Source organism: Acipenser ruthenus, chromosome 49, assembly GCF_902713425.1.
Source record: "Acipenser ruthenus chromosome 49, fAciRut3.2 maternal haplotype, whole genome shotgun sequence".
Classification (NCBI taxonomy): Eukaryota; Metazoa; Chordata; class Actinopteri; order Acipenseriformes; family Acipenseridae; genus Acipenser; species Acipenser ruthenus.
In genome coordinates, this window is record NC_081237.1 from 2646125 (window position 1) to 2668620 (window position 22496).

The window sequence follows — 22496 nt, forward strand, 5'->3', positions numbered from 1 at the left end:
AAAATTAGGAGGCTGTGTGGTCCAGTGGTTAAAGAAAGGGGATTGTAATCAGGAGGTCCCCAGTTCAAATCCCACCTCAGCCACTGACTCATTGTGTGACTCTGAGCAAGTCACTTAACCTCCTTGTGCTCCGTCTTTCAGGTGAGACGTAGTTGTAAGTGACTCTGCAGCTTATGCATAGTTCACACATCCTAGTCTCTGTAAGTCACCTTGGATAAAGGCGTCTGCTAAATAAATAAAAAAACAAAAAAAAACAAATGGCCATCAGAAATGGGTCATTGAAAACTTGCATATGTATCATCTACTGCTATCTAACACAGAAAGCAAGACAACAGAGGGGCTCTCAGACAAGAGAAGCTATGAAAACAACAGAAACAAAAGCGACAACAGGCAGCTTCATGGAAACTTCGTTTTGAATGGTTTGTTTTAAAGACATGCAATTTTATTGAACTTTGGAAACTACTTTGAGTTACAGTAGTGCCAGATGTGATCGCAGAATGTGGACACAAACAAGAAAATCAGCATTTTGGGGCACTGTGGTAAGAAAACGTTTAGTTGTAACAATGGTTGGAAAACTTTTGCGTCAGCAATGAAACTTCTGATGACTTGGTTACCACAGTCTCAGGGCCAGTGATGTTGGCAATGACTTTGTGGCATGCAGGCAGTTGTGGACAACAAGTACAGTTTTTGGGACATGTTCACTGGGTTCCCTGGAAAAGTACACGATGCACACATTTTTGGGAACTTGCCATTGTTTCAGAAAGGTTTGCAAGGACAGCTTTTCCCCCAGAGAGACAAATAAATGGTGTAGATGTTCCAATACATTTAATAAGGCTACTGCTTTCCCACTACTGCCCTGGCTGATGAAACCTTTCACAGACAATGGCCATCTCAATGCTGAAGAAGTGCATTTTAATGATACAGCTTCACAGGATGCTAAAAGCACGCTGGAGTTGTTTGCTAAAGAGAAATTTATGCCAACACTTATTGGTGCGTGCTGTACACTGCACAACTTATGTGAGCAGCAAGGTGCCGTTTCGAATGTGCAGTGGTTTGAAAGCCTTAATGTTGCTTGCATGCCCACCCAGCACACAAACTTCCACACGCTTGCAGCTTTATTCTTCAAATTGTATAATTGTTAGTGCCTGTGGTGGAGTGTCCCGTCCTTATGTATTTATTTATTATTATTTATATTTTTGTTTGCGGCGCAGATAAAAGCACCGCGTATTTGTTATTTGTTTTGTATATTTAAAAACCCTGTGAGGATGGGTTCAAACTAAATAAGTAATAAGGAAATGAAAACACAGACTAATTGAAGAAATCTTGACATTAGTAATAAATAAGATAACATTAAGAATAACTAAATTAAAGCTCCCATCCACCTTAATTGAACACAGACATGTTTTATACCAAAATAAAGGTAAAATGTACAGGAAGATATAAACCCGGCCTGATTAAACTAGGAGTGATGTGGCAAGTTTTACTTACTTAAAAATCTGAAATTCATACAGACACAGAGGAGACAGTGCTAAACAGCTTGAACAATTAGCAAAAATCTTGATATTGGCCCAAGGAGATTTCATAAACATGTTTTATATACAATTAAAACAACCCTAACCCTAACCCAACACCACATCGTTCATATAATTGAATACAATTCAAAGAATCTTCTTGAATATCACTTGGGTGGGTACTGAGCAAACGGAGACTCTTCGTTTACACGATTCTGAAAAAAAAGAACAAGATTTCACAAACACGTGGCACTGCTAGGCATCTCCCGATAGACCAGTTTTGCAACATATTCAAAATACTATTGTCCTTTATGGGTTGATATATTAAAAACATTTCAAACATTTAACTTCTAAACATTGCATTGTAGCCAGAAATGAGTGGCGTACTGCAGGAACAGAAAACAGCATTACTGCAGGATATCTATCATATAGGGTGCTGTACGATACAAGCCAATATGCACTCCTCGACACCCATTGACAGGACAGCACAGCAGCCTGTTGCAGAATGACTGATGTCATTCTTCTTCTTGTTTAGATTTTGTTTCTTTCTGCCTCTAGTGGATGTAGGAAATACATCAGTCAGATTCATGACCCGTAAGGGAGAAAGAGAATTTCTCTTCTAAGGATCGCAGTGTATCCAGATCACCATCCCTCCTGCAGCAATGCTGGATTGCAGTGTATCGAGATCACTCCCTCCTGCAGCAATGCTGGATTGCAGTGTATCCAGATCACTCTCCCTCTGCAGCAATGCTGGATCGCAGTGTATCCAGATCACTCTCCATCCTGCAGCAATGCTGGATTGCAGTGTATCCAGATCACTCTCCCTCCTGCAGCAATGCTGGATCACAGTGTATCCAGATCACTCTCCCTCCTGCAGCAATGCTGGATCACAGTGTATCCGGATCACTCTCCCTCCTGCAGCAATGCTGGATCGCAGTGTATCCAGATCACTCTCCCTCCTGCAGCAATGCTGGATCACAGTGTATCCAGATCACCATCCCTCCTGCAGCAATGCTGGTTCACAGTGTATCCAGATCACTCCCTCCTGCAGCAATGCTGGATCACAGTGTATCCAGATCACTCTCCCTCTGCAGCAATGCTGGATCGCAGTGTATCCAGATCACCATCCCTCCTGCAGCAATGCTGGTTCACAGTGTATCCAGATCACCATCCCTCCTGCAGCAATGCTGGATCACAGTGTATCCAGATCACTCTCCCTCTGCAGCAATGCTGGATCGCAGTGTATCCAGATCACCATCCCTCCTGCAGCAATGCTGGATTGCAGTGTATCCAGATCACTCCCTCCTGCAGCAATGCTGGATCACAGTGTATCCAGATCACTCTCCCTCCTGCAGCAATGCTGGATCACAGTGTATCCAGATCACTCTCCCTCCTGCAGCAATGCTGGATCGCAGTGTATCCAGATCACCATCCCTCCTCCAGCAATGCTGGATTGCAGTGTATCCAGATCACTCTCCCTCCTGCAGCAATGCTGGATCACAGTGTATCCAGATCACTCTCCCTCCTGCAGCAATGCTGGATCACAGTGTATCCAGATCACTCTCCCTCCTGCAGCAATGCTGGATTGCAGTGTATCCAGATCACTCCCTCCTGCAGCAATGCTGGATTGCAGTGTATCCAGATCACCATCCCTCCTGCAGCAATGCTGGATTGCAGTGTATCCAGATCACTCTCCCTCCTGCAGCAATGCTGGATTGCAGTGTATCCAGATCACCATCCCTCCTGCAGCAATGCTGGATCACAGTGTATCCAGATCACTCTCCCTCCTGCAGCAATGCTGGATCACAGTGTATCCGGATCACTCTCCCTCCTGCAGCAATGCTGGATCGCAGTGTATCCAGATCACTCTCCCTCCTGCAGCAATGCTGGATCACAGTGTATCCAGATCACCATCCCTCCTGCAGCAATGCTGGTTCACAGTGTATCCAGATCACTCCCTCCTGCAGCAATGCTGGATCACAGTGTATCCAGATCACTCTCCCTCTGCAGCAATGCTGGATTGCAGTGTATCCAGATCACCATCCCTCCTGCAGCAATGCTGGATCACAGTGTATCCAGATCACTCTCCCTCCTGCAGCAATGCTGGATCACAGTGTATCCGGATCACTCTCCCTCCTGCAGCAATGCTGGATCGCAGTGTATCCAGATCACTCTCCCTCCTGCAGCAATGCTGGATCACAGTGTATCCAGATCACCATCCCTCCTGCAGCAATGCTGGTTCACAGTGTATCCAGATCACTCCCTCCTGCAGCAATGCTGGATCACAGTGTATCCAGATCACTCTCCCTCTGCAGCAATGCTGGATCGCAGTGTATCCAGATCACCATCCCTCCTGCAGCAATGCTGGTTCACAGTGTATCCAGATCACCATCCCTCCTGCAGCAATGCTGGATCACAGTGTATCCAGATCACTCTCCCTCTGCAGCAATGCTGGATCGCAGTGTATCCAGATCACCATCCCTCCTGCAGCAATGCTGGATTGCAGTGTATCCAGATCACTCCCTCCTGCAGCAATGCTGGATCACAGTGTATCCAGATCACTCTCCCTCCTGCAGCAATGCTGGATCACAGTGTATCCAGATCACTCTCCCTCCTGCAGCAATGCTGGATCGCAGTGTATCCAGATCACCATCCCTCCTCCAGCAATGCTGGATTGCAGTGTATCCAGATCACTCTCCCTCCTGCAGCAATGCTGGATCACAGTGTATCCAGATCACTCTCCCTCCTGCAGCAATGCTGGATCACAGTGTATCCAGATCACTCTCCCTCCTGCAGCAATGCTGGATTGCAGTGTATCCAGATCACTCCCTCCTGCAGCAATGCTGGATTGCAGTGTATCCAGATCACCATCCCTCCTGCAGCAATGCTGGATTGCAGTGTATCCAGATCACTCTCCCTCCTGCAGCAATGCTGGATCACAGTGTATCCAGATCACTCTCCCTCCTGCAGCAATGCTGGATCACAGTGTATCCAGATCACCATCACTCCTGCAGCAATGCTGGATTGCAGTGTATCCAGATCACTCTCCCTCCTGCAGCAATGCTGGATCACAGTGTATCCAGATCACCATCCCTCCTGCAGCAATGCTGGATCGCAGTGTATCCAGATCACTCTCCCTCCTGCAGTAATGCTGGATTGCAGTGTATCCAGATCACTCTCCCTCCTGCAGCAATGCTGGATCACAGTGTATCCAGATCACCATCCCTCCTGCAGCAATGCTGGATCGCAGTGTATCCAGATCACTCTCCCTCCTGCAGCAATGCTGGATTGCAGTGTATCCAGATCACTCTCCCTCCTGCAGCAATGCTGGATCACAGTGTATCCAGATCACTCTCCCTCCTGCAGCAATGCTGGATCACAGTGTATCCGGATCACTCTCCCTCCTGCAGCAATGCTGGATCGCAGTGTATCCAGATCACTCTCCCTCCTGCAGCAATGCTGGATCACAGTGTATCCAGATCACCATCCCTCCTGCAGCAATGCTGGTTCACAGTGTATCCAGATCACTCCCTCCTGCAGCAATGCTGGATCACAGTGTATCCAGATCACTCTCCCTCTGCAGCAATGCTGGATCGCAGTGTATCCAGATCACCATCCCTCCTGCAGCAATGCTGGTTCACAGTGTATCCAGATCACCATCCCTCCTGCAGCAATGCTGGATCACAGTGTATCCAGATCACTCTCCCTCTGCAGCAATGCTGGATCGCAGTGTATCCAGATCACCATCCCTCCTGCAGCAATGCTGGATTGCAGTGTATCCAGATCACTCTCCCTCCTGCAGCAATGCTGGATCACAGTGTATCCAGATCACTCTCCCTCCTGCAGCAATGCTGGATCACAGTGTATCCGGATCACTCTCCCTCCTGCAGCAATGCTGGATCGCAGTGTATCCAGATCACTCTCCCTCCTGCAGCAATGCTGGATCACAGTGTATCCAGATCACCATCCCTCCTGCAGCAATGCTGGTTCACAGTGTATCCAGATCACTCCCTCCTGCAGCAATGCTGGATCACAGTGTATCCAGATCACTCTCCCTCTGCAGCAATGCTGGATCGCAGTGTATCCAGATCACCATCCCTCCTGCAGCAATGCTGGTTCACAGTGTATCCAGATCACCATCCCTCCTGCAGCAATGCTGGATCACAGTGTATCCAGATCACTCTCCCTCTGCAGCAATGCTGGATCGCAGTGTATCCAGATCACCATCCCTCCTGCAGCAATGCTGGATTGCAGTGTATCCAGATCACTCCCTCCTGCAGCAATGCTGGATCACAGTGTATCCAGATCACTCTCCCTCCTGCAGCAATGCTGGATCACAGTGTATCCAGATCACTCTCCCTCCTGCAGCAATGCTGGATCGCAGTGTATCCAGATCACCATCCCTCCTCCAGCAATGCTGGATTGCAGTGTATCCAGATCACTCTCCCTCCTGCAGCAATGCTGGATCACAGTGTATCCAGATCACTCTCCCTCCTGCAGCAATGCTGGATCACAGTGTATCCAGATCACTCTCCCTCCTGCAGCAATGCTGGATTGCAGTGTATCCAGATCACTCCCTCCTGCAGCAATGCTGGATTGCAGTGTATCCAGATCACCATCCCTCCTGCAGCAATGCTGGATTGCAGTGTATCCAGATCACTCTCCCTCCTGCAGCAATGCTGGATCACAGTGTATCCAGATCACTCTCCCTCCTGCAGCAATGCTGGATCGCAGTGTATCCAGATCACCATCCCTCCTGCAGCAATGCTGGATTGCAGTGTATCCAGATCACTCTCCCTCCTGCAGCAATGCTGGATCACAGTGTATCCAGATCACCATCCCTCCTGCAGCAATGCTGGATCGCAGTGTATCCAGATCACTCTCCCTCCTGCAGTAATGCTGGATTGCAGTGTATCCAGATCACTCTCCCTCCTGCAGCAATGCTGGATCACAGTGTATCCAGATCACCATCCCTCCTGCAGCAATGCTGGATCGCAGTGTATCCAGATCACTCTCCCTCCTGCAGCAATGCTGGATTGCAGTGTATCCAGATCACTCTCCCTCCTGCAGCAATGCTGGATCGCAGTGTATCCAGATCACTCTCCCTCTGCAGCAATGCTGGATCGCAGTGTATCCAGATCACTCTCCCTCCTGCAGCAATGCTGGATTGCAGTGTATCCAGATCACCATCCCTCCTGCAGCAATGCTCTATCTGCAATACGCCTCTCATTTCTGGATACACTGCGATGTTTAGAAGATAAATTTTCTCTCTCCTGGCAAACCTTCTCAAGTAAAAGTTTTTTAAATAGTAATTCCTTAGATAATTTACCTATGATGTGTGAATAAAAATATCAAAATCAGGATTACGTGGAATATGTATTGCTTCAATAGGGACAGCTGATGTATGGAGTAGGTAAAGTAATGTGCTTCTTGTAATCACTGTGGGGTTTCTGTGACACTAAGGGACCGGTATCCCCACGCGTTTACAGGAGCTTCAGGATGTTGGTTGCTAATGGACAGTAAAGAGTTTGATTTGACAATGTGTTTGTTTTGAGCTAGTTGCAAAGTGAATACCCTTCCACACAGATTCCAGAGCCAGACAGGAGTCCACTCACCATGGGCATGTCCTCCAGTCTCTTGAACTCTGGTTTCCCAGCATTGCAGGCCTTCACTATGACAACCACAATGACCAGGATGAGCACAATAGCAAAGATACACAGCACAGCCACCAGGCCCGGGCTCCTGGGCAGGTCTTTGATGGAACCCAGAGCTAGAGAAACAAAAGAACAGCAGAACTTCAGCACTAACCCTCCAGCATCCGATTATTACTGGAGCTGTAACCATATACTTAGAAAGTGTGCAACTATTCCATTCTAACACAGCGCACACCGACAAAAGACATCACTTTCTCTTTCTCTTCATTGTTGTTTGCTCTGTTATTTTTTTTGAAAGCTGCCATTTTTATTCCTTTGCCTATGATGTTATTTGTATGTAAGGGTCTTGTACACAAAGGATGACTAGAATTAAAAAAGATATGTTAAAATTGTAAACAGACACACTGTGCTGCTTTATACTGTAAATATGTGCAAGCCTTTTATTAGGCATTTTTCACGTAAGCCACAAACATTTTTGGCACGAATATCAAATTCCACTAACAATACATACTTATTATGTTATATTAGTGCAACAAACTTGTATGTAAGCTTCCTAGTGATTGTATTACCCATAGTGAAATGAAGTGGCGTTTAATGTCTACTACAATTGATATAAACCAGAGTGAGAAAATAACCAAAGTGATATTATCAGGTGTCCCCATTGACTCCCATTATATTCTAGTCAGGACTATGTGTTAGGTAGTGGAGGGTGATATTAACAGGAGTTATTAAGTGGGTTTGACTGTATTGTGGCTTGTGGTGTGCAGGGTGTGTCACACAGGCAGGGGAGTGCAAGTTCCTGGCTGTGCAGAGTGGCTGTTGCTCACTGAGGATTTCAGCAAGGCCTCTGCCACTCCACAGCGGCCCCTACTGGCCAGATGAGCTCAAAGCGGACATCTGCAGGACTGGCCTTGGTTCCCCAAGGCCGGTTGCATCTGCTGCAGAGCCCCTGGGTTTGAAGAGGGGGTGGCTCGGTCAGGGTTGCTACAGGGAAGGAAAACATTTTGGACAAAACTGTGAAGTTAAAGAATGTGTCACACTGAATTACATGCAACACAAAAAAATACTTACGTGTTAGGTCAGTACTGTCAGTCTCATTGGTGGAATTTGATGTGGGGAAAGGGGTCTGCACTGAGACAGTGGTTGTGTTCAGGGGGACACTGCCAGTCTCATTGACAGGACGGCTGGTGTGGTTATTCACAGACACGGTGGAGGAGTCTGGTCTCAATGGGGTGGAGGCTGATGGAGAAGCTGTGGATGAATTCGAGGTTGTGCTGGATTTGTCTGGTAATGCTGTTTGAACTCCAGAAGTGGTGTTGGTGGAATTTTCTGGGGATTCGGCTGTTACTGGCAGGGACTGGTTGGTGGTTATCGTGGTACCACTCTTTGTTGTGTCTGTGGGGGTTGCAGACCCATTTGTAAAGCCTGTAGTGGGGTCCTTTGTTGTTAATGCTGTGGTGGTATTAGGGTTAATGGTCGAGTCAGAGGCTGGCGTGGGTGTCTCTGGATTTTTCTGTGAGTCTGCAAAAAAGAAATGTTAGGATTACATCATGTTATAGAGGAAATTATTCAACATTATATCCCCTTACCTTTTCATGGTGTTTGCAATCTCAATGGGCCTTATTGCAGTTACTGAAATACTGAGTGAAGGTGCTTTGAGTACAAGGCCCAGAGCTGTTCTCAGGTGTGGTGTCGCCTCTTGATTAGTACTGCACTGTCCTCTTGTTTTTGATGAGGTTTGCAATCATTCAGAGTGGTTCTTTGACATTGTCTAGATCTGCTGATTTGACACTTTAGAACAAATCATCGTTTTATTACTGTACACTAGATGGTGCTGTTGCACCATTCTTAGCTTAGCCTCTGTTACCGATGACAGGCAACGAGAACTGAAGAGCAGCTCCTGAACTCAGGTGAAAGCACCCTAATACAGACTTAAAGAGAAAACACGGTATTTGAGTAATTGCAAGCACCATAAAAATGTAGGAAAACTCTCTTTTAATCAATAAATAATTGCCTTTTTTTGGAAAAAAGCTAAAAAAAAAAGCTAAAAATAATAATAATAATAATAATAATGTTTTTATAAAAATGAATCTCTACATTTATTTGACAATCCAAGGACTCCCTCTAGGGGCCAAACTTTACAGTTGCAGGCACAGTTGCTAATAGAGCTCTGACTTTCACTTAAACAAAGTGTGTAACAAAGACAGACAGGCCGTCTCCATACACCCCCCGATTATAATCCTCTGAATAACTAAGGATCGCCTTAGCAAGTTTCATCACAATCACATAAGCAGTTTTCCAGTGATATATAAGTATAAACAGTAGTGTGCAAATGTATTAGAACACCCCTTCACTTCTGTTTTGATTTATTGTACATATGAAATCAAACTACTGCAACTGAATAAATATCTACCAGCATGTCCACTATCTCCCCAGTGATAATTAGACACTGGTAAATGCAAGTCAGTTTTTCAATATAGTTGCAAAGGCCTGTATGTTCTGAAACAATCAAGTTCCGTTCTACTGTTCAGAAATCCAGGAATTCCTGTTTTCTGGTACGTTTTCCCCTCAAGCATGCAATGTAAATATAACCAAAGAAACTTTAACCCACCATTTCACAGTCTGAAAGTGAAACCATGTGAATTATGAGAATCTCTGGGTTTATTTTCTTAGTGTATTTATCTATTGGTTTTTCCAGATGTGTAATTTTTCAGTGAACATCAATTAGGTACCAGCTTCCTGATAGCTAATCATTTCCTATGCTGTAGGTCACATAGTCTGATTGCAGCTAGTTCATTGGACACAGGAACACAGGAATTGATGAACCAGACTGACGTACTGCATTTAATGCCAACTGAAATTAAAAAACAAGCACCACAAGATTTTCAACACAATAAAGGTGGTGGTGGGAGGGAGGCAGTGATACAGCTCCCAGTGTTAATAAGTGCATTCATTTTGAAGCCTTGGTCAGTGCTCCTGTGAGCCCAATGCATGCTGTAGACACCTGTGTACACCAGCGATCCACCACACTGTAGATAGTGTGCACGTCCCATCTGTCTCATTTCACACTGCTTACCCTGCCGATCAAGGTCACACCCTACATACTGCTGGCATGCTTGAAGCAGCAGCTGAGATGTGGAATCTGGGCCTTTATATTAACCCTGTAGTGCACTTTTTTTTTTTCAATTTAGTCGTTGACAATTATTTTTATTATTTTCTCCCAATTTGGAACGGCCAATTATTTTTAGGCTCAGCTCACCGCTACCACCCCTGCGCTGACTCGGGAGGGCGAAGACGAACACACGCTGTCCTCCGAAGCGTGTGGCATCAGCCGACCGCTTTTTTTCACACTGCGGACTCACAATGCAGCCACCCAAGAGCTACGGCGTCGGAGGACAACGAGGCTCTCGGGCAGCTTACAGGCAAGCCCGCAGGCGCCTGGCCAGACTACAGGGGTCGCTGGTGCGCGGTGAGCCGAGGACACCCTGGCCGACCTAACCCTAGACAAACAGCTGAAATGAGGGAATTACGTTACTTAGATCAAGCACGTGTTTGGTAATGGACTTTGGAACAGTGCGATTTGCCGCTCATTCAGTGGATTTGAATGGATGGTAGATTACAAAATACAATCTGGTAAACAAAAAATGTAAATACTGTGTAGCGCTGAATACAGAAAAAAACACAAAGAACTTGTCAATGTATGTGTTTCAGATATTACTAACAAGCAGAACGGTACCCCAATATGTTATCCTTTTTTTCTGGGAAAGTCTGTTCAATTATTACAGCTGTAGTATAGCTAAAACCATTTTGGTACCACTATCAATCACTCCACATATAGTAGTGATCTTTAGGAGTACGTCTAATGTGTTCATTGTCTGTATCTCCCGTGTTTACCATTGTAACTGTAAACCGCCTCTCTCTGTTCTTGCGCTGTTTGTTCAGTTTTAAAGGATCCCTTACTCTGTAAAGGCAAAATCAAGGGTGTGACCAGACCACTATACACCCCATCTGAATTTATATGAACGTCAAAATGAGCTTCTTTATCAAAGACGTCTACTTTTGTTCTCCCATTGTAGGGAGAGAGGTATTCAATTCCGCACAACGCACAGCAGTGGTAAACATCTGAGCAGCAATGGGTAATAAGGCAGAGTTACTATCACCTACCGTCAATAGTGATTATGTACAAGGCAAACAGACCATTCCTCGCCTCAACACTAACGATGTCAATATTAAAAAGCAAGTGCCTCAAGTGGCAGCTTTTCCTGGTGTTTGCAATCATACCGAGCGGCTCTTATTGCAATTACTACTCGCAGTTCAGAGCTGCTCTTCAAAGAGTATATTATCTCACACACAGTACTTAATCCAGGTTCAAAGATGATACCTGGTATTACACTGTGTTAAAGAAATCTGTTTGCAAGCCTTGTCTTGCACTTCATGGGTAAATTCACCTGGAAACAAAGAACTTTGTCACAACCCTTATAAGAGTTTACCATTGTGCAGTCTCCCCCATGCCTTTCCCTTGGGTATACTCTGCATTTACCATGTTTCTAATATGCTTTACCAGACCTCTCTGGGCTACAATGCTTATCTTTGCTTTACCATTCTTTCAGTGTGCTTTATCCCACATTCCAATGCTTTTTCTGTGGTACACTGTTATAAGGGAATGTAGCTAATCATAATGGAGAGCAGCTTTGGTTAGTCCCACTCCTGTGATACCTGAGCTACACTCTATCCCAGCCTGGCAGGAACAACTTCCATTCATTACATAGGTCTGTCCAGTTGTGAAAGAAACGCATCTATGTTGTTATTGCATCGTGGTTTTGTGGCGATCAAATGTCAGGACTCGGCTAAATAAATCAAAGCACGCATGGATACAAGTCAACGACTGCAAATATATTTCCCACCAAAAACAACACAGACTTAAAAGAAATGACTGAAACCTACTCCAAAATAATGTGTGTGAAGTTATGACCAAGTGTCTGCAATAGCACTCTCACTTTCTGACGTTCTGAATACACCTGCTGCCAATGTGGCATGTCACGCTTAGACTAAACAAATACACGGTTAGGCGGTACGTATTATTAATTTAAATGCGCATTTCATATTTCCGTATTGATGGATGCTGTTAAGATCTAGAAATTAGACATTGATTAATTACAATAGTGTAAACATATACAGCAACTGCAAGTACTCACTTTCTGTTAAAAAGATCATTTCGAAATAAAATTATTCTTAAAAAATCTAATTAAAAAACTGAAACACAAATAGTAAGGACAGAACCTATATGTAAAAAATAATCGCACAAAAAAAGTTAATTATAATACAAATTGTGAATCGCGTCTTCGTTTTGTCGTGTTGCATCTATTTTCTTCCAGCTTGTTTAACAATATAATTATTAAACTGTTTCCAAAACCCAAACTTAACATTTACCAGCATTTGTTTTCCCAACAACAGCAGCTAAAGTCTGTGTCTGTCTCACCTGTCAGTGCAAACAAGAGCGCGATTAAAACGAGCACACGCGTCGTCCCAGCCATTCTGGAAGCCAGCATTTCAGAGAAGTTCCAAAGCTATTGAACAGGTATTTCCTCAACACGTTATTAAACATCCTGAACTGCAGGATGTAAAGCCGAACCCAAAGGGGTGTGTTCAACTCAGAGCTTCAGTATCAGCAACCTGTTCGACCACGCTCCTTTCTTTCTTTACACGCACACGCACACGCACACGCACACGCACACGCACACGCACACATATAGGAAAGGTAGAACTGCAGTGTACAAAAATGAAGGTTGATAAGAAGAACAAATATTTTAAAAATAAAATAAAAACACAAAAAATTTAAATGATTAATGAATAAAACATATTTTTTAATCATTCCAACTTTTTGTGTACATTATTTTTATTTTAGTTTTAAAATATGTTTTCTTATATATATATATATATATATATATATATATATATATATATATATATATATATTACTCACAGCAACACGGCACAAAAAGCACTGATTAAGAGTTATTTTTCAGGTTTTGTTAGCACACAAATAAAGGTAATGAATGCATCTAAAACGTTTCTAATAAGTAACATTTTGCCTAGTGAAAGCTTGAAAATAATTTGGTGCTCACTGTTCTCTTTATGTAATGTATGGTTGTATGTATTTTATTTATTTATGGACACCATATCTCTTAAGGGAGTTGGTGCTTTGTAGCTCTTTTTAAATTTCCCTTTAAATCCATTTCTGAATAAAACATTGTTTTAAGCACAGTTAAGCTAATGCAAACTAATACAAACTACAAACATTTGGAAGCTTACCTAAACTAATATTAGATAGTCCAAGGTCAGTGCTAATCAGGGTCTGTGAAACTAGAGGTTTATGTTTTAACAAAGGCTTAAAACGTTTTTCTTTTCCTTTCCGGTCACGTCTTATACTTTAAAATACATATACATAAATTGTATTTTGTAATCTACCATTCATTCAAATCCATCCACTGAATGAGCGGCGAATCGCACTGTTCCAATTTTCCTTACTAAACACGTGCTTGATCCAAGTAACGTAATTCCCTCATGTGTTTAATTGCGGTTTGCGGTTTGAACATACTTGTTACAGACTTGCCTATGCTCTACAATGCTTTTATAATGCTTTATTGCACTTATTACACTGCTTTTACTGTGGGAAATTCTTATAAGGGTCCATGTGTGTTCAGTGGCTCCAACAACATTTCATAATCAATTTTTAGTACTCTAAAAATTCATCGCAGAGATTCTTATCATCTTTCACGTAGCGTTTACACTGGCACCCGATCTGATTGAGAACAGTCCATTAAATGGGACATTATCAATCAAAAATCATCAGAGTAGGTCCGAATCAAGCGCTTTAATGGACGCCGGATGTAGTAGCCACTAGAGGGCGCTAAAAAGTGTTAAAACAATAGTAAAAATTACTTTAATAGTAAAATGACAAATGACATCGTTTTTACGTCATTTCAGGATTTCATCAACGGACAGGTGGGATTGAACGGTAGTTAAAGCAGAGAAAAACAAAACAGACGTGTGTTTCAGGAGATACGGAGAAACAAGAGAAGATACATTTAATGTTGTAAACTTTCTTATGTTCTTATGTTCTAATAGAACATAATTAGGCTACAGTACACAGTGTTGCTATGCGGTTTACTATAAGCCATCTCCACGCAAGGCTTTAAAAAAAATACAAAACAAACGGCAAGTGTACAGTAACCTGCAACTGATGGCTTCGTTCTTAACTCTAGAAGTCCCTGCCTCCCTGGTTCTGCTTTCTTAATAAAACCATGCTAGGTTGAACTAATTTTACTAGAAGTACGGTACAAGTACAAATGCAGACACGTTGCTGGTTCGATATCAGTGTGTGGAATGACCCCTGTGGGTAGAGCATGAGTGCTTTACTTCCATACAGCTACATGCAACATATGGAGCTGGACTGTGGAACGGATATGTGAACACTACACCCCTCCTTTTGCTTTCGAGAAGTTGTGTGTGTGTGTGTTTTTTTTCTACAAGCAAAACAAAGCTGTGCAATGACAGTGTTGCATGTCCCCCTTTTTAACAAAACAAAGGTTGAAAGCATTGTGTACATGCAGGAGTCCTTTAGACTAAAAAGTTCAGTTCACATCATAGTCTTTTAAGTATGATGGTGGCTGTCTCTGAGTTCGCCCTGGGTACCTGGGAGTGACTCGACTTGAACTGGGATCAGGGTTTTGAGCAGGTATTAGTGCAGGTGATGAGGAGACTGGATCAGTGTTGATAATGTCACCTGGATCAAGGTGGGTAGGTTTTGATCCTTGCAGAGCTTTAAAATGCGAGATGTTTCAGGTGATCTTGTGCTTTCCTCTTTAGGCTGTGATCATGGTTCCGTTCACTGCGGTGACTTGATATGGTTGAGAGTGGTATGGCATGGAGAGTTTGTTCAGTTTTATAGATGGAATTGGTCATTGTGGGCAGGAGTGGTTATTGCTGGCAGCTTGATTCTTAGTAGGCGGCCAAACAGTGCTGTTGCAGGTGGGGTGTTCGTGGTAGTATGTGGTGTCGCTCTGTAGTTCCTTAGAAAACGATACAGTTCTTGCTTGATGTCGTGGCCTTCCTGCTTCATGTTGCAGCCAGTGAGGAGTGATGGTGCCATGTTAAAACCCAAGGTATTCTACAAACTTGGCAAAGTCTGAGCTGTTCAATGGTGGGCTGTTGTCTGTTTTAATGATCTGTGGAATGCCATAGGCAGAGAAGATTTTGTCAGTGGTTGGTGTTGCGTGCTGTTCTCTTTTCACAGCTGTGTTAGGCAGGCGCATGTCTACTCAGATTCTGATTTTGCCAGGTTGGTTTTGGTTTTGGTACAACTACAATTGGTGATGCCCAAGGAGTCGGCCCTCAACTTTTTGTCCAGATCTTCCAGTTTAGCCAGTTCCTCCACTACTAGCTTGCGCTCGTGGAATGGAATTTGCCTGTGAGGTATGGCAATAGGTTTGGCTGTGTCGTCAATGTGTAACTTGACTTGATAGTTCTTTAGTTTACTAATCCCGCAAAAACATCTGAGTTTGATTTGGACTAGCCGAGAAGGGTGTCAGTGACAGTTGCTACAACATAGAAAGCATTAGTGATGCATGCATCTCGAAATCGAACTTCCACTTGAAGTTGAGCACGTATTGGTAGAGGTTCTGGCAAGTGTAGATTTTCACATGCTTCTCTCAGGGGAGGTTTGCTGGTAAGTGAGTCATAGTTTTTCTTTGCTATGACGTTTACTGATGCTCCAGTATCAACAAAAACCTCAGTTTCCTGGTCTTGGAGAAGTATCATGCGTCTCACACTGTGTAGCTTGTGCACAATACTGTAAAAAACATATGAGCTGTTTTCTTCTTGTGCTGCGTCTGGTGATACTTGATTTACAGAATACTGAGCTGTATGTCTGTTGTGATATATAGCTGTTGTTCTTGGTGACTTGGTTCTTTGGGAGTGTAATGGTTGGGATCTACACACCATTGCAAAGTGGTTCTTTTCCACAGTTGTGACAGACAGCGCCTTTGACTGGGCAGGTATCAGCGTGTGGGTAGTCACCCCCACAGTGATAGCAGGTTGTTTTACACGTTTCTGTGGCGAGAGGTTGTCTTGAATAGGAGACTTGTTTTGCTGAACAGCTAAAGCAGTTTCTGTTGTCTTCATATTGCTGTTGTTTTTAATTTGCTGGGCCTGTGTTTCAGAAGCCTCATCTGCACATGCTGTGTCTACACTTTGTGTTAATGTCATTGCTGGGTCTCTTAGTCTTCGTCTCCCGATGCGTGCAGATAAACACCCTTTAATGATCTGAATCCTTACTTCTTTATCTACATCAGTAAGCTTACACGATCATGCCATTCTGCGCAGTCGTGAGCGTTCATCCATGCTTTCCCCTTGATTCTGATGGGCTCGACGGAATGTGTATTTTGGCTTTACTGTGGTCATGGTCATCACCAGTGTCAGGTAGGGTTACAAAGACATGATAAAGCTGTCCTCCAGCATAATGAAGAAGTCATACACACGCTTTATACGGTGATCAATGATAAACAGCTTCTGTTGCTAGGGGATTCGTTGCTAGGAGCTGTGTTGCTAAGCGAACGTTCTAACGGCAGTCTCAAAGCAGTGACGTAAAGCAGAATAAATAAGAATGGAGGCCTACGGTATTTTCGTGAATACTATTTGCTTACAAAACATTTTTATATTTATTTTATATACAATTAAAACGTGTCAATATGTATGTACTACATTGGAATATTACTAGCCTATATGAATTTTGTGATAAACGTCTGTGTACAGTTTTGTTGTAATTTAGTCCACAAACGGACACGCTTAAAGATATTTTTGTTGAAAATTAGTCATATTGGAATGTGTCTCAGCATTGTGGAATCTGTCAGATTATCAACGGTGCAATCGGTATATTACCTGTTTATGTAAGACGATGAATTCCGACTTTCTTTAACTTTTAATATATCCGATTAAAAACAGTGTACATTAAAATGTAAACCTGTTTCTTTGGGTATTTTGTCAGAAATGTAAGTAACTCGTCTGTTACTAATTGAATTGGCGGGGTTTTAACTTTCCAACAGTTTTTCGTGTTCCGAGCAAAAATCAAAAATGGTCAGGAAGCATGAGAACAGTCGCAAAACCCCAATTCCGACAGCATAAGGAATATTATGCAAATGAAGTGGTTCCTTAATTAACATACTTCCCATGCAAAAATCAAAAGGTTGATGTGGTCGGATTGAGTATTTCCCATAAATGGTTCCGCCTGTTCAGAGTCCGAATAGGTAGGAACCTATTTCAAACGGCTCCGTGCTAAAAACTAATTTTAAAGAGGGTTCCTCATTTAAATACTGAATAGTTATTCCTCCACCTTTATGTCAATTGCTCGGAAGTACAGAAGAATAAAAGAAAACAAATGATTATTTGAATAAAACTGTTTTACGTTTTTGTTACAAAGTAAAACCACAAGAGGGCAGTAAATACCAGGTTAAAACTTTGATATGTTGGTGTTTTCTGTCCATTCCAAACACTGAGTAAAAAAAAAAAAAGTTTGTCCAGTCTCCACACAGTTTTCAACGGTGTCCTCTGGTCCTGCTCCCTGTGCCTCTCTTGCAATAGTGTCAGGGGTTAACGTTGTTTTTAAAGGTTATTTTGGACTGTAATGTATCCAGGGTACCAGGATTCCAGTCACTACTTCATATGTAGAACTGCTCTTGGGGTTTATCCAACCCCTTGAAGGAAACAACACCATTATTATGCATAGCTGAGTGTACTTTATTTCTTCATCACGATTGCAATGTCAAACTGGGCTGGATTTATAATAGTTTAGTGTACTTTACTAGACATGTTCTTGTTAAACATGAACTGGCAACACAGCTTAAAGTGGACTTTGGACAAGAAATTTTAGCTACAAAATCTTTGAAATGTAGCTGAAAGTTGCAAGCAAATTGTGACCTTCAAAGGTGTATCTAAACGCACCTTAAAGGTGTGCCCACAAAGGTTTTAAAATATATGTTTTTTGTATTTCTAGTGCCAGCCATAGCAATATGTAATACAGGCTTGATCAGCAGAAGAGTCAGTGTCATCTACTGATCTCCAACTTCATCAAGTTTCTTTTTGTTTTTGTGGCAATACAGCTGTGCACTAGAGGGCGCTGGCGCTTACTAATACAGTAGAGACACTATGGCTGATCTAGCCTGCATAACAAATGTCTATGGCAGCCAACAAGGACGGAAGAGCAGCTCCTGAACTCGTAGTCAAAGCGCCTGAAAAAATATATTTTTGCAATGATAATAATAATGATTTTAAGTTAGATTTTGTCTTTTGTATTCATTGGTGACTATTAGAGTAAGAACATAAGAACATAGAACATAAGAAAGTTTATAAACGAGAGGAGGCCATTCAGCCCATCTTGCTCGTTTGGTTGTTAGTAGCTTATTGATCCCAGAATCTCATCAAGCAGCTTCTTGAAGGATCCCAGGGTGTCAGCTTCAACAACATTGCTGGGGAGTTGGTTCCAGACCCTCACAATTCTCTGTGTAAAAAAGTGCCTCCTATTATCTGTTCTGAGTAGAGTAGGTGTGCTGGCACTATGGGACACAAGCTGCTCATCCTTTCACACTGGCATGCTCTACCCAAGTCAGGACCCGGTAACATGCAGCTCAGGCATGTGATTTCACACTGCTAAAACAGGGTTGACCTGGGTGACAGACAAAAGTGCACAATGCGCGTATCAATGCCCCGGAAGCAGCTTGTTACCGACGCTTCCATCCAAGCTTCTCTGGATTGAACCGTCGGCCCAAATGTTGATAGAGCAAATGTTTCTTCATCCCTGCTGCAATCTGGCTCATGGTGTGTCTCAATCAACAAAAATATGGCAAAACGGAAAAACAGAAACATTCCTTGCAGAAGTGAAACCTTCATGCAGGCGCGGCTGTTTGTTATTGCATCTGCTCACAAACAGCTGTCATGCATTTTGTCTCTCAACTCGGGTCAAAGCATGTTGACCCACAAATCCTGAGATTGGTTGCTGGGACCCAGGTTAATATGGGTACGGCCCAGGTACGGGGTTTCACACTACACAGAATTGTGACCCGGTAGCCAGAACCCGGGTAGCAGTGCCAGTCTGAAAGGGGCTTTACAGTGAAGGCAATCGAGGCTCTGCATTACCCAATGGTAGATAATGAGCCATCAGTGTGTGTTGTATTGGTTTGCACGAGGAATTCATAATGTATGTGTTCTGGGGTTAACATCCAACAAGTTGTAGAAGATGAATGATTTGTTGCAAATGAATCTTCAGTGTTCAGTATACTGGCACTGATCCAAACACATGTCTACTTGACTAAAGTTTTACCTTAGAATTCTGATTTAGTGTTTTGACCTTGTGGATAAATGTCTGATAACATTGAGGGATTCATCCTATTCAAGTAATTCATTACATACAACGTTATTGTTTTTACCATAATTAAAACTGTAATATAACTATGGATCATTTAATTTACTGTTTCAATATTTTTGTGGCAAATATTGTACTTTTTTTTTCTTTTCATGTTCCTGTAATTTTTTTTAATGGAAAGTTATTTTCGTTATATTGTATAACTAAAACAACAAACCCGCTGGAAATACGCTGTTGAATTACATAACATACATCTTAGCAGCATAAAACACATCGCTGTCTATGCTTTGTTGGAATGTTGAATTTAGTAATTCACGTGATGCACCATAATACCCCACGAACCTTAGGTTTAGGGTTAGGTTATTGTTATGAAATAAACTTCGTTTTTGTACCTAAAATTATCACCCTTATGTGATCGGGCTGTAGCATATAATGATGACGTCTATTACGAGTTGCGCACGCAGCACTACCCTGCGTGAGCTACGCTGTGGGAGCCCTTCGCTCTGCAGCAATACCCCTCTCAACAGACCACGGGAAGGAGGTTGGTCAATACGTCACAGGGGCGTTGTCAAATCATTCTGTTCGTGTGCATCAAAGTGAGCAAACAACGCCCCCTTCTGACGCTAGAAGAATGCTACCTTCCCAGAATTACTCGAAGAAAATATATTTTACCATGAATTGTCAACTTCTGGACTGTCATTTGTAATATTAATCAAACTGAAAAATAAATCGACTGAATAACTTGTGTAACTTATTTAAACAAAAGTTTTTTTTTATTCGTTAACACTTTTTATTTGGACACGAGTTCCAGGTTGAAATATATAACCGGAATGTGAAGACTGACAAAAGTCATACTGTTCTCAGTGCAACATGATAAAATAGACAAAGAAGAAGGTAACAAACACGCAACTCATATCCTCACAATAACATAACATAACCATAACAGCTTCACATTGTGCGAAGTAAACAATAAAAAAAGGACGTTGACAATATAAGACACTGTACAGAGGTCAATTTTTTTATATAAAATATACATTTTTTCTCTGTTGAGTGCTTGTAAACATTAAGGCATTACACTTGGAACATTGCACTCGGCGAGACCCTGGCGGCATTCACCAAGTTTGTCGTCACAAACATGCACAATATTTTTTTAGAGTTCTTCTCATTCAATAAGGCTTTCAAATACAAAATGACGTCATTTAGAGATCTGTTATCATAATCCCCAGATGAGAAATGGGTGAAAACGGTAATAAAACAGTCCCATGTAAACCTTTTACAATTAGGCTGGTGAGCCACTCATTAGTGTCCAAGTCTTTAATTTAGAGCCCAATTACCGTTCTGTGGTTTGAAACACACACGCACGCGTCAACAGCAATCAGTTCTGAGCTTATACAGGCCACGAGAAAGTTCATGCTTTCTTAATAAGCCTGGACCTGGTGTGGCAGTAACTGGCACCCACTGTTTACATGGCTCATAACTTTCTGTTTCAGCTGGGCCACCTGCTCTCGCAGGACGCTTGCCGTGGAGGCTAGCTCTGTGTTTTGGGTCTTGAGAGATTTGACTTTGTCTTCCAGCCGCGATATTCTTTCCAGTTTCCTCTTTCTGCATTTGGAAGCGGCGACTCTGTTCCTCATCTTCTTCCTCTCCGCTTTTATCCTCTCCTGCGTGTCCATGTCGATGGGCGACAGTGGCGGGCTCTCCCGGAAGCACTGCACGTCAGGTACAGTCTGGGGTTCGTCCTTGAGCGCCTGTAACCGTGACTGCTGCTGCTGGCCCATATGGTGGGGAGGCGGCGGTGGGAATGGTACAGTGTCTGTGGAATAGTTCACATTGGTCCCCATTGCACTGGTGTAGCCGCTCAATGTAGTGTAGATTGGAAGGTCCGGGTGCATGCTGACGCTAGAGCCGTTATTCGAGCTCAGGTCCAAGGTGCCGGCTTGAACGCAAGTCCCGTTGAGCTGGTTCTGTTTGTGAAGGTCCTCCAGCGCTTTCACGAAGCCCTCGGCGAACTCTTGCTCCTCAGTCACGGACTTCGGGTAGAGGAACTGGGAAGTCGGGGTTGTGGTGACCATTCCATTGGATTGTATGATGAGCCGCTCCAGTTCGGGGGAAGCGAGTTTCAGGAGCCCCATGTCGGGAGAGTTGAGGATCCCGTCATTGTCTCTCAGGTGGGATTTCAAGCCGGAGGCGGGGTCGCTCAAGTTTAGGGTCATGTCTTTCTTCATCATGTTGTTGTACGAGTAAGCGCTGTGTGCTAGAGTTGCATTCAACACATCATCGTGATAAAAGGGTGTTTCCATCCTCCCCTTTTAAACACGTAGGAAAAATAAAGTCTGCAGTTTGGCAATCGGGACTGCAGACACAATTTTGTCTTTGACAGTCACTTCAGAAATATAAATCTTAACTTTCTGTTTTCTTTAAAAAAAAAAAAAAAAACTTTTATTTCTGCCAACAATTGATAACTTTTTTTTTTTTTTAGTCTTCCAAAACACTTTTGTTCCTCGTATGATTCTTTTCAGGCGCTCGATGTGCTGGAATTTCCTGTTTCTGTTCAATCTTCTCGCCTTTCATTCGTTACAAAGCAAAGCGAACTTTCAAATTTCCCTTCACAAAACTCGCTGCGTATACAACTAGTATGACCTGCTAGTGGCAGCTCCTTTCTGCGCTGTCACCGTCGCTCTGTAAATGTATCTATTACTGAGCGCTCTGCCTCGCTCGCTCCTATTTCTATCTTCCTAAATTCCATTATGTCATTTCAAAGCTTTCGGATTGGACAGAAATGACGTTTTCTTCCTGTTCGATTTAAATAAGGGGCCGTGCTATTGCCCGTTGCCATGGAGAGCAGGGATAAACTGCAAACAGTGCGGTGCATTGTGGTTTGATGTCATGTAAAGAAGATGGGAGGAGTGAGAGGGA

General features: G+C 43.1%; 2 protein-coding genes across 2 annotated transcripts; both read right to left on the minus strand.

The window, feature by feature from the left end:
• Nucleotides 1-420: 420 nt before the first annotated feature.
• LOC117428875 (protein CIST1-like) lies at nt 421-12798 on the minus strand. The gene is made up of 4 exons (XM_034047853.3): nt 12645-12798; nt 8237-8686; nt 7127-7281; nt 421-1726 (listed from the first exon to the last, which is right to left on the minus strand). The coding sequence occupies exons 1-4, from the start codon at nt 12712-12714 to the stop codon at nt 1679-1681; spliced, it is 723 nt and encodes a 240-aa protein (XP_033903744.3). The 5' UTR covers nt 12715-12798; the 3' UTR covers nt 421-1678.
• Nucleotides 12799-20331: 7533 nt separating this feature from the next.
• LOC117966277 (transcription factor JunD-like) lies at nt 20332-22289 on the minus strand. The gene has a single exon (XM_034912056.2). It carries the CDS (start codon nt 21878-21880, stop codon nt 20999-21001), a length of 882 nt encoding a protein of 293 aa, XP_034767947.2. The 5' UTR covers nt 21881-22289; the 3' UTR covers nt 20332-20998.
• Nucleotides 22290-22496: the final 207 nt, after the last annotated feature.

Excerpts from the sequence above, each read along its gene's own strand:
- LOC117966277 (XM_034912056.2), bottom strand. The coding sequence starts at position 21,880 with ATGGAAACACCCTTTTATCACGATGATGTGTTGAATGCAACTCTAGCA.
- LOC117428875 (XM_034047853.3), bottom strand. The coding sequence starts at position 12,714 with ATGCTGGCTTCCAGAATGGCTGGGACGACGCGTGTGCTCGTTTTAATC. Across the intron at positions 7,282-8,236 it reads TGACAGTACTGACCTAACAC|CTCTGGGTTCCATCAAAGAC; the intron begins GTAAGTATTTTT and ends TTGTTTCTCTAG. Across the intron at positions 1,727-7,126 it reads GACTGGAGGACATGCCCATG|AATCGTGTAAACGAAGAGTC; the intron begins GTGAGTGGACTC and ends CTTTTTTTTCAG.